Raw genomic sequence first — 12,253 nt, forward strand, 5'->3', positions numbered from 1 at the left:
CCAGATTGAGGCACCTTCTCGTCACTGATGTGAAAGCCAGAGGGAAGAGACAGCTGAGTTTAACTTTCCATACAGTCCTTTTAGGGACCATTACCCCTAGGCACCCCTTTCCTGCATCCATCTGTCTCCATGGAGATGGTCCAAATAATTAAACAGTTATGATCTCCTAAGCCAGTGGTACTCAACCTGTGGATCTTGATGTCCCCCTACCCGTGTGTCCAAGGATCCTTTCACAGGGTCAAATATCAGATATTTATGTTATGAATCATAACAGTAGACAAATTACAAATATAAAGTAGCAATGAAAAGAATTTTATCTTTGGGGGTCACCACAACACGAAGAATTGTGTTAAAGGGTCACAGCGTTAGAAAGTTGAGAGCCACGGTCCTAAAACCTTATACCATGGTAATATGGTGTCTTAGTCAGGGTTTCTATTCCTGCACAAACATCATGACCAAGAAGCAAGTTGGGGAGGAAAGGGTTTATTTGGCTTACACTTCCATGCTGCTGTTCATCACCAAAGGAAGTCAGGACTGGAACTCAAGCAGGTCAGGGAGCAGGAGCTGATGCAGAGGTCATGGAGGGATGTTCTTTACTGGCTTGCCTCACCTGGCTTGCTCAGCCTGCTCTCTTATAGAACCCAAGACTACCAGCCCAGAGATGGTCCCACCCACGAGGGGCCTTTCCCCTTGATCACTAATTGAAAAAATGCCTTACAGTTGGATCTCATGGAGGCATTTCCTCAACTGAAGCTCCTTTCTCTGTGATAACTCCAGCTGTGTCAAGTTGACACAAAACTAGCCAGTACACATGGGGATCCTGGGGAAGTTCTGATGACTAACTCAGAAGTTAGCAGTGACAACTCACTCTGTACCCTCACCAGGAAACTGTAAGATTAATGAGGTGTGTGTGTGCATGCTTGCATGTGTGTGTACATGTGTGTGCATGTGTGTGTGTGTGTATACATACTTACTTTATTTGTTTGATTAAACTTAGAGCCTCACACATGCACACATGCCTGGCTTGTGCTTTAACCACTACCCATGCAACAGTTAATTCTTGGTACTGGCTGAAGCTTTTGTTCTGTTAGTCAACTGGCTTGCTGTCATTTAGATGGCACTGAGGCTGGAGAGTTGGCTCGGCAGTTAACAGCACTGTCTATTCTTGCAGAGGATCCAGGTCTGGTTCTTAGCACTCACATGATGCTCACAGTCTTCTATAACTCCAGCTTCCCCCAACATCCTCTTCTGACCTTCCCAGGCCCAGCGCACACACACAGTCCTAGGCACCCACACACATAAAAATGTAAATTTAATATTTTAAAGAAAAGAAATAAATCAATGGTCCTAAGAATCTTGGAATCCATTCTGTTTCCCACACTAGTACAGAGAAGATGATTTTAACAGATACAGAGATCCAGAGCCCTGGGCAGCTTCTGCCTCCTGCCCCATGCCCCTCCACCTGGCCCTGCAGGCTCTTTCTTAATGCATGGAAATTTTAATACATTATTCGGGTTTGCTTGTGATTTTGAGGAAGGGATTTACTACACAGCCCAAGCTGACCTTGAACTTACAATCCTTCTACTTTGGAGGAATTAAAAATAAAAACTTCAACAACTTTATTGAAGCATATTTTATATACTATAAGGTTTAGTCATTTGTACCATGAGACACATAATTTAAATACTAAGGGCCTGAGTGATGGCTCAGTGGTTGAGAGTGCTGACTCTGCCTGCATGGCAGCTCACACCATCCTTTAAGGTGTGCTCTTCTAACCTCCCCAAGTGCCAAGCTCATACAGGGAGCGTATCTATACATGCAGGCTACACACACACACACACACACACACACACACACACACACACCCCAACTGCAGCACATTCTATCATTCCCCCCAAAGGTTCCTCCTGTTCTTGAACCACTCTGAGTCGTTACAAACTGTCAGTCTATCTGTCTGTGTGTCTGTTTGCCTGTCTCTCTCTGATTCGCTGGTTCTGGATAATCGCTGCCTTTGTGTTTCATTGTGTGGAGTTGTGTGTGTGTGTGTGTGTGTGTGTGTGTGTGTGTGATTTTGTTTTGTTTTTGTGTAGATCAGACTGTCTTTAAGCTTACAAGCAGACCTACCTGCTTCTACCACACAAGCGTTGGATTAAAGGCACGCAGCACCAAGTGTGACTCAGCCTGTCAGTACTTTGTTCCTTCTCACTGATTGGCGTCCAGTGACCCTTTCAGTAATAGGCTGTGTAGTTAGGATACAGTCACCAGCTGCTGTCTTGGGTTTCTCTAGGCCATTGTGAACAATGCTGTTTGCATGCCTGTCTCCTGTGGACACACGTTCTTGGTTCTCTGGTGTGCGGATAGCATCTAGGCATGTGATTTCAGCTCCAAAGGAGACTATATTTAAACATCTGAAGAACCTGCACTGCCTCCCACAGCACCTGTGCCACTTCATATTTTCCCAGCAGCCCTTGAGGCTAACTTGTCTACATCCAGCACTGGCTATTGTTCTTTCTTAATTATTAATCAGCCCAGTAGACACGAAGTGGTGTGTCACTGTGGTAGTGATTTGCATTTCCCTAGAGATCCACACTATTGCAAATATTTTCCTGGAGTTGGAAGGCATTTCCTATCTTTTCTGTCTTTTCAGTAAAATGTCCTTTCCTGCTTGTTAAAGGGGGCCACTTCTCATCTTCTCATCTTCTCATGGTTGTGTGGGAGGAGTTCTTTCTATAGTCACAGGCCCCTTCCTGATGATGCTATGTCCTAGACAGTCTTTATCAGACTGTTTCATTCATGTGAGCATGGTATGTTTACCCGATGTGGTCAACACTGTCACTTTGTCCACACACTCCTACATGATCCCAGTCACAGCTGCAGTGCATTGTGGGCGTATCCTGGATATAGCACATACAGATCAAATACAGAACAAAGGATCCTCTGCCTTCCACAGCCCTATGCTTCCTTTTGAAACACAAGTTTCCCATGGTGTTTGTTTGAGACAAGATCTCCTTATGTTTCCAAGGCTGCCCCGCTACACACTGTGTAGCTCAGGCTGACCTTGAACTCATGCTGATCCTCCTGCCTCAGCCTCATGAGTGCCAGATTACACCCCAGACCATGGTGGGCTCTATGTTGGGCTCTAAGTCTGGTTTACCAACTTCTCCTTTCAGGCTTGAACCTTTAGTATCATATCTAAGAAACATACTTTGTTTAAAAATGTATTTGTTTTAATTTTATGTGTATGCCTGTTTTTTGTGTATGTGCATGTGTTTATGTGTATGCTTGTTTTGCCTTAATGCATGCATGTGTGCCGTGTATAAGCCCGAAGCTGTCAGAGTCAGAAGGAGATGTAGGATCCCCCAGGAACTGGAATTACAGGTGGTTTTGGGCTGTCATGTGGGTGCTGGGAACTGAACCAAGGTCCTCTTTGAGAGCAGTAAACATTCTTACTACTGAGCTATTTTTCCAGCCCCTAGACACCAGGATGTCAACCTGCACCCCAGAAGATCTCCGAGGACCTCTGCCCAAGCTCAAGGTCACCTGCCAACTGCTTCTTTCACTGGGACTGACCTCTGCAGCAGAGTTCAAATGGTCTCCCGCCACCAGCATCTGCTCTGTGCACACAGAAGGTGGCACTGCCAAGCTTAGGGCATTGTGCAAATTATGCCCTCCCAGACACGAGGAGGCTATGCCATCCTTGGCACAGCCTTGCCCATGGTGCTTTTTACTTGGAATGGGAGCCAAGAAATTAATGTTTTCACTTACTCAACTAGAAGTGCCATCTATGCAAATGAATAGCGTAGGCTGGAATGGGGATCCGTTCAGAATGTGCCCAAATGGAATCCTGAATTCTCATTCTTTCTAGAGAAAATAAACCTGTTTTTAAAAAAATACAGCACATTGTTTTATTGTTTTCAAATGAAATTTATTTTTATTGTGTTTTTAAAAACAAATGTGGTTGATGTACTATTTTTCCTATCATTAAATTAAGTCAAATCTCATTTCTTGACACTTTGGGAAATATTAAAGATAATGTTTTTCACAGCCCAGAGAGAGCCATGAGTGTAGCAGAGATCCACCCTCCCTCAGAGCCTTTTGGTCAGTAGAGTTGGCACCAGCATGTACAAACAACACCTTGAAGATTTAATTTTGTCTTCAGATTTTCCTATATTGTCATGAGTGGTCTAAGATGATAGTCTCTGCTTTAGTGACCCTTACTCTCTGTTACTGTAACAAGAGACCCAAAACAGGCTAAGTATAAAGGAAAAAAGATTGATGCAGCTCAGAATTCAGGTGATCAAAAAGCCAAGTTTGGGCATCCCCAGTGCAGTAGCCTCCAATGGCACTGCTTTGGCACGTGTGTGGAAGGCAATGGCCATAGCATATGAAACAGGAAGCCAGAGAGAGCCCGGAGTCAGGTTCAGGTGTCAGTACCAATGGTTCCTCCAAGACTTGAAGGTCTACCTTGATCCCAAGATGAGCAGTCCCCTAGTGGGTTGGAGGACCCATGAGGCCCCTCCCATGATGGTGACTAGAAGCCCTTATAGACTCGTCTGCACCCACATACAAACCGCACACCTGCAGGTCAGTCTTCTTGGGGACTCACACAGTGGAGATCTGTTTATTTGTTTTATTCTGGATTTTTTTTGAGGTCATTAGAGGCCAGAGATGACCTTTTGAGATTACCCACCTTGGGTCTACATCTTTTTCATGTTTCAGATTACTATAAAAGTTTTTACTAACTCTGAAGCTTCCAAGGGAGGCTAGGCAAGTTGTCTAAACGGCATGGAACGGTACTCATCAGTAAGTTAGTGCTGGCATGTGCCTTTAATCCCAGCACTTGGGAGACAGGCAGGCAGATCTCTGTGAGTTTGAGGCCATCCTGGTCTACATATTTAAACCCCGTCTAAACAAACAAACAAACAAACAAACAAGTGAGCAAACAAGTAAATGAAAGCAAGCCAAGGCAATAAGAAGAAGAGAAGGTGGCCTCTTTAGCTGGACTGGGGCAGCTATGGCTGTTGGAAAATATGGCAGTTACAACAACCGAGCACCTGCTCTATGCCAGGCACAGTGCTAAGTGCCTTGAATGCTACATCTGAAGCCACCATTGCAGGTTTTCGTCAGATCATTACCTTTGAGAAAGATGGATGGCATTTAATTTAGATTATGTGGAAACTACCTCTTGTTATGTGCTTTCCATGAAAAAAGAGCTTAAATTTCTCAGGTAACTCCTGGCTTTTTACCAGATAAGATCTGACTGGTGACGAATCCATGCTGGGTGTGGGGATGTGGCTCAGTTGGCAGCACTCGGGAAATCGCCTAGCATTCAGGAGGCCATGGGATCTGTCCCCAGGACTGCATAAAACTGGGCATGGTGGCACATGCTCCTCACCCCAGAATTCAGGAGATGGAGACAAAAGGATCAGAAGTTCGGGGTCATCCTTAGCTCTATAGGGAGTTTGAGTTGGAGGCTCGCCTGGGTTACATGAGCCCCTGTCTCCAAAACCAAATCAAGGACTGAAGACATGGCTCTGTGTCAGAACGTGAACTGCTCTTGCAGATGATCCCAGCACCCCAGCCCAACAGTCATCAGCTACTCATACTGCCATCTTCGTGGCATCCAACTGACTCTCTGAGCCTCTGAGAGTACCTGCACGGACACACGGGTGCACGAACACATGGATGCACAGACACACGGACCCACAGATGCATGGACACATGCACACACACACACACACAGAGAGAGAGAGAGAGAGAGAGAGAGAGAGAGAGAGAGAGAGAGAGAGAGAGAGAAGGAGAGAGAGAGAGAGAGAGAGAGAGACCCTGTTTAAACCCACAGCACAAGCAAGCCCCCCTTACTGTGAGATGCATGTTGTGCCCTAAGCTTAACAAATGTGCCATTGCCGTGGGAACACTTTCTTCTGTACTCCAGGGAATATCTGACATCAGATATGCAGTTGCCACTCTGGGATGTTTCTGCTACTGGTGCCCCAAGCACAGAAGCCGGGGATGTTTGCACAGACCAGGCACAGGGCAGACCCCACCCAGAGTAAGGCATCTACCAGATGCCAGTGGTACTCAGGTGAGAGACCCAAAGGGAGTATTCCTCAACCACAGTTTCGGCAAACACTCTTGAGCTGTGTGGCTTTGAGTAAAATTCTTGGCATCTCTGAGTGTGGGGGTGCTCAGATTAATGTAACAGATGTGTGAGAGATGCCCGGAGCTTGGCTTCTTACTGTCTGTGGTCCAGAATGTGGAAGGAACATTGACCTTGGGCTTGTTTCATGGTACTTGAGCTTGATTGGATTTTACTATTTGTAATTACTAAAGAGCCTGCTCCTTCTGATGGCTTTGGTCTGTGGCTTTGGTCTGTATCCATCACTGTAATTCAGAAGGATGTTGGCCTTCTAGCATGGAGGGAGGAAGGAGGGGAGGGGGGAGGGAGGGAAGGAGGAGGCATTTTCTGCTTTTGATATAAGGCTATCTTGCCAGAATCTAGGCTGCTCAGTCTGCTGGGGACCAGGAGAGTGTATGAGGCTGAAAGGATCCATGTCCCCACCCTCATCCTCTCTGCAGGCCCCTGTCTCTACATGCCCCCACCTTTCCTTTCAGATGCCTGTGTTATGTGAGGTCATACGGAAGCCCGTTTCTCCCGTGTTCTAGTCAGTCACCGCTGGGATATGAGGCCAAGTGGGGGTCCTAGTCTCTGTGTGCCCCCACCTTCTTCACAGTCTCTGGTGAGAAGTGAGACTGGACAGGGTCTTGTCCTCATTTTTCTCTGTAGTCTCTGTGGGCCGTGAAGCCTGATGGAGTGGGGTCTGTATTGGCATGCCTCCCCTTCTCGCCACAAGCTCCTGGCCCTCTTTTAGAAACTGTTGTGGGTCTTCTCTTCAAACTGCTGATCCGAATGGAGGGCAGAGCACACTGGCTTCTTATTTCCTGTCTAGGTCCTGCCTAAGGGTTGGATACAGCACAGGCACTTCCCAGCCACTGCGGCCCTGTAACCCTGCAGCTGTCCAGAAGGGTCCTCAGATACTGCGATGCTCTGCAACTCCTGACACCAAATTCCTGATCATTTGGACATTTTTATTTAAGGCTGTGTGGCTTGGCGACAGAGCACTTGTTTGGGGACGGTGACGCTTTAGGTTTGATTTCTAGCATTGGAAAATATTTTTCCTTTTTTATTTTTTTCCATTTTATTAGTACTTTGGTATTTTGTTTTCTTTTATTTTGAAGTATCTGGCTCTGAGTGGGGCATGGAGTAGGGGAGATCTCTCTCATGGGCCCTCTGCAGTTCTCTGTGTGTGACCATACACTCCAGGCGTAGAACCCACAGGTCCCTGAGGCATCTCTCTTTTCTCGGGAAGTCCCCAGCATTCCCTCAGGCCTGGCCCTAAGGCTCCCCCTCCTTTCTTGGAATTGCAGCAGCCTTTCTCAGGCCGTGCTGTTTGCTGAGCTCCCTGTGTGGCCATTTCTTTCTGGGCTCACAGCCGGCTCACAGAGTTCCCCAAGGCTTTTCCACTTCCATGGAACTGCAGGCATTCCTCTGGCCTCACTGTGCGGGGCTGGGCACAGGGCTTTCTTTCCAAGGACTTCGCAACAGCTCCACCCCATCAGCTCCTTCCCAACTGCTCCCTTCCAGCAGCTGCCCTGCTTCCAACAACAATTCTTGGGCAGTGGCTTAAGCAAAGAGCACATTTAGCTATGATATGAGCAAGATTGCAGAATTACTTCAGCAGCTGCATGACCACATAACCTTAAACTGTAGTCTCTGGGGTTTTCTTGATATTCCTAACTACCTCCAAACTAGCATCATACCCCAAACACCCCTTCCTCACTTCCTTTCAGGAGTAGGGTAGAGGGAAAGGGTGATTTTCATAGCTTGGCATCTTTGTCACAGAGGGAGCATGCTTTTGAGCCCCACAGCCTCTTTCTGGCCACATTTTTGGCCCAGGGCAATCAAAGAGGACCCAGATGATGAGACTGCTCAGGGTGTTCAGGACATGTTTGAAATAAGACTTGTACAAGGTGCTGATCACCCTGATCTGGTTAAACTCTGGTATCTAAACTCCACAAGATCAGAGTTTTTTCTCTGGTTTGTCCATGGTGGTATCTCTGATATAAAAAATAATGCCAGGAATTCAGCAACTAGTCCCTGGCGGGGTGTGAGGACCATAGGAACACATGAGTGAATACATGGTCCTGACGGTGGGATGGGTGTCCCCTGTCCCCAGCCGCTTTACTCCCAGTCTGACCACCATGATGCTCATCATGGGTGACCTCTGATCACCTTGACCTCTGACCCTGATCTTGTGTCTTTTCTCCCAGGGAGGGAGCCATCACTGGAGGCTGCCCTTGTGCCAATGAGCCTTCCCAACACCTCTTCTGCCTCCGAAGACAAGATGTGTGAGGGGAACAGGACAGCCATGGCCAGCCCTCAGCTGCTGCCCCTGGTGGTGGTTCTAAGTAGTATCTCCCTGGTCACAGTGGGCCTCAACCTGCTGGTGCTGTATGCAGTGCGCAGTGAGCGCAAGCTACACACCGTGGGCAACCTGTACATTGTCAGCCTGTCGGTAGCAGACCTGATTGTAGGGGCAGTCGTCATGCCCATGAACATCCTCTATCTTATCATGACCAAGTGGTCCCTGGGCCGCCCCCTCTGCCTCTTTTGGCTCTCTATGGATTATGTGGCCAGCACGGCATCCATCTTTAGTGTCTTCATCCTGTGTATTGATCGCTACCGCTCTGTCCAGCAACCCCTCCGGTACCTGAGGTATCGAACCAAGACCCGTGCTTCAGCTACCATCCTGGGGGCCTGGTTTCTCTCCTTCCTGTGGGTTATACCTATACTTGGCTGGCATCACTTCACGCCCCTGGCCCCAGAGCTTCGGGAAGATAAGTGTGAGACAGATTTCTACAATGTCACTTGGTTCAAGATCATGACCGCCATCATCAACTTCTACCTCCCCACTTTGCTCATGCTGTGGTTCTATGTGAAGATCTACAAGGCTGTGCGGCGACACTGTCAGCACCGCCAGCTCACCAACGGGTCCCTCCCTACCTTTTTAGAAATCAAGCTGAGGTCGGAGGATGCCAAAGAGGGTGCCAAGAAACCTGGGAAAGAGTCTCCCTGGGGGGTCCAGAAGAGGCCGTCAAGAGACCCTACTGGAGGTCTGGATCAGAAGTCAACATCTGAAGACCCCAAGGTGACCTCTCCGACTGTCTTCAGCCAAGAGGGGGAAAGGGAAACAGTCACACGCCCCTGTTTCCGTCTTGACGTCATGCAGACACAGCCTGTGCCTGAGGGAGATGCCAGGGGCTCAAAGGCCAATGACCAGACCTTGAGCCAGCCCAAAATGGATGAGCAGAGCCTGAGTACTTGCCGGCGGATCAGTGAGACATCAGAGGACCAGACCTTGGTGGATCGACAGTCCTTCTCCCGGACCACAGACTCAGACACCAGCATAGAGCCAGGGCTGGGCAAAGTCAAAGCGAGAAGCAGGTCTAACAGTGGCCTGGACTACATCAAAGTCACCTGGAAGAGGCTCCGCTCACATTCCAGACAGTATGTGTCCGGGTTGCACTTGAACCGAGAGCGGAAGGCAGCCAAGCAGTTGGGTTGTATCATGGCAGCATTCATTCTCTGCTGGATTCCCTATTTCATCTTCTTCATGGTCATTGCCTTCTGCAACAGCTGCTGCAGCGAACCTGTGCACATGTTCACCATTTGGCTGGGCTACATCAACTCCACGCTGAACCCCCTCATCTACCCGCTGTGCAACGAGAACTTCAAGAAGACATTCAAAAAAATTCTGCACATTCGTTCCTAAGGGCATGTCCAAAGGATGCCACATGGTGGATAGACAACGTCTGATGTCCAAGAGGGAGCCAGAGGAAGAAAGCATGGGCGTCGCTAGACCCCTGAGCCTTAGGAAGTGGAATCGAAGGTCCTGGGCTGAGCAGTGTGAAGGCATTCCCAGGGTCTGTCAGAAGGAAAGCAGGCAGCAGAGCAATTGTACCCTGGGTAGAAAGCAGAGCATCTGAAAGAGACCCAGGCAGAGCACGCCTGGCCCTCAGGGACTGTGGGAGTCTCAGATACTCCTTGGAAGTCAAAGTCTCTGACTTGAAGTTCCTTAGTAACCGAAGTGGGAATGTGTGGCTACAGTTCTTCTGGAGAGTTAGCCTGGACTCAGACTTCCTGAACAAAAGCTATGTGACTGCAGAGGCAGGTATACGGATGCTGTCCCCTTCCAGTGGTCACCTGGAGAGGTATGGCAGCTATTCCATTGCAGCCGCACTTCTTAAAACACAGTCCTTCTGAGCCTCGCCTCTCTTAGAGCTTTGTCCGGAGCTGTCTGCCCCACCGTGGAACCTGCCTTACCCGTGTCTCAGAGTTGCTAGGAAATTAGGCAGCTTGTGAGTCCATCATTTTCAACCCTTAGTTCTTTTGGCTTTTTAAAATGGTGGCACAGTAACAAAACCTGTCCTCAAGTGTCAAGAAGGGGAGGAAGTGGTTTCTCCACGGTTGTATTTTAAGCAAAGGTGAGGCAAGAGAGCCTTGTTTCTTAAGACTCCACCAGGGCACTCTCACTCCAGGCCTCACATGACAAGCGGGTAACAGCCAAGGGAAAAGAAGGTTCCTGGGATCATTTGACACTTGGAAACTTGGGATGAGAACTTTGTATGGTCCCAACTCCTTGTCACTCGCCTTCTCCAAAAAGGAAGAAATGACCCCTGTCATGTACTCGCAATGTTCCCCGGGAGACGTGACTGTCACGAAGCACATCTGTCCACAGAGGGTGACCTTCAGAAGGGACACATGTGCTTTTCTCTGTGAGACTGTGTGGCTTCTAGTCACACATGCTAAGTGAATCCTGTTGAAGGCATGGGAGCGTCCAGTTTTATTTATGCCACAGTTGGGTTGTGATTTGTGTTTTAAAATGTAATGTTAAACATCTATGTGTGTCACAAGTAGGAACCCCTGTAAAAGCTGGTCTTTTGTGTCTGTGTTCCTGTTTGCATGATCTGTCCAAACGAGATATTTTTGCTTACCTAAAACATGACATTCGGAAGGATACTGTTACAGGGCTGCTTTCTGTCTACTTTTCTGAGTCTCAAAGGCTGGGGGAACAGGTGGAAATGAAAGCCTGACAAGGATTTCTCTCTGGTTTCTACTCAAATTTATAAATGTCCTCTAAAAGGACTTTTGTACGGGATGGCCATGGCCAACCCTCAGCTTCTGCCCCTGGTGGTGGTTCTAAGAAGCATCTTACTCCTTCTTGCATCCTGGGACACTCTTTATGCTCAAGCTTGGGGGGTCTTTGGGCTATGCTGAGAAAGGAGCTTTGACTTGGGTCTGACAAGGACAAAGAGGGATCAGTGAATACAAGTCTTCCGCTAAGGAACATATGATGCCCTGTGACAATGCTCAGAGTTTCCAACTCTTACAAAGGAGGCTTTCACGTGAACCTAAAAATAAAGACATTGGGCTGGGGTGATGGCTTGGTGGTTAAGCGCATTGCTTAATCATATAGAGGACCCAGGTTCAGTTCCCACCTCCTACATAGCAACTCACAAGTATTTATAACACTAGTTCCAGGGGATCCAACCCCTTCTTCTAGTCTCCTCAGGCACAAGGCACACAGTTGGTATACATGCATACCTAAAGGTAACACACACACACACACACACACATGAAATAAATATAAAAGGTAAAGTTGGGACTGGAGAGATAGCTCAGTAATTACGAACCCTGGCTGCTCTTGTAGAAGATCCAGGTATGGCTTTAGCACACACATGGCAGCTCACACCAGTTCCTGAGGATCAGATGCTCTCTTCTGGCCCTGTGGGGAACACACACACACACACAGTGCACATACATACAAGGAAAACACTCATATACATATAAAAATAAAATAAATTTTAAAAATAAGTGTGGCAGCGTGCAACTGTAATCCCAGTGCTGGAGAGACAGAGACTGTGGGTCCTTAGCATTCAGTATCCCAGCTTATTTAGCTGGGTCTGCAAGGATAAGATTCAGCAAGTGACACTGTCTCAAAAACTAAGCATCAGATGGATAAAGGAAGGCACCCAACATTGACTTCTGGGACACACACACACACACACACACACACCGCTGCCACTGCCACCACCATGAACATATGCCAACAGCCAGGCTTTGTGCCTTACCATCACTGTGTAACACTGTACTGGACTCTCCAGTTCCTTCAGGATTCTCTCCATGGCCTGA

The 12,253-nt window shown here is 47.9% G+C and overlaps 1 protein-coding gene across 7 annotated transcripts in view; it reads left to right on the forward strand.

The window, feature by feature from the left end:
* Positions 1-11,905, forward strand: part of Hrh1 (histamine receptor H1) — an 85,363-nt gene extending 73,458 nt beyond the window's left edge. For 6 of the 7 annotated variants that reach the window (NM_008285.4, NM_001317125.1, NM_001317126.1 and 3 more), the window contains one exon: positions 8,332-11,905. In NM_008285.4, the coding sequence (NP_032311.2) occupies positions 8,367-9,833 (1,467 nt within the window). In that variant the 5' untranslated portion in view covers positions 8,332-8,366 and the 3' untranslated portion in view covers positions 9,834-11,905. The remainder of the gene's footprint in view (positions 1-8,331) is intronic. The other variant, XM_030255192.1, reaches the window with a different exon arrangement.
* The last annotated feature ends 348 nt before the right edge of the window (positions 11,906-12,253 follow it).

The sequence above is a fragment of the Mus musculus genome, chromosome 6 (genome assembly GCF_000001635.26).
Source record: "Mus musculus strain C57BL/6J chromosome 6, GRCm38.p6 C57BL/6J".
Taxonomy (NCBI): domain Eukaryota; kingdom Metazoa; phylum Chordata; class Mammalia; order Rodentia; family Muridae; genus Mus; species Mus musculus.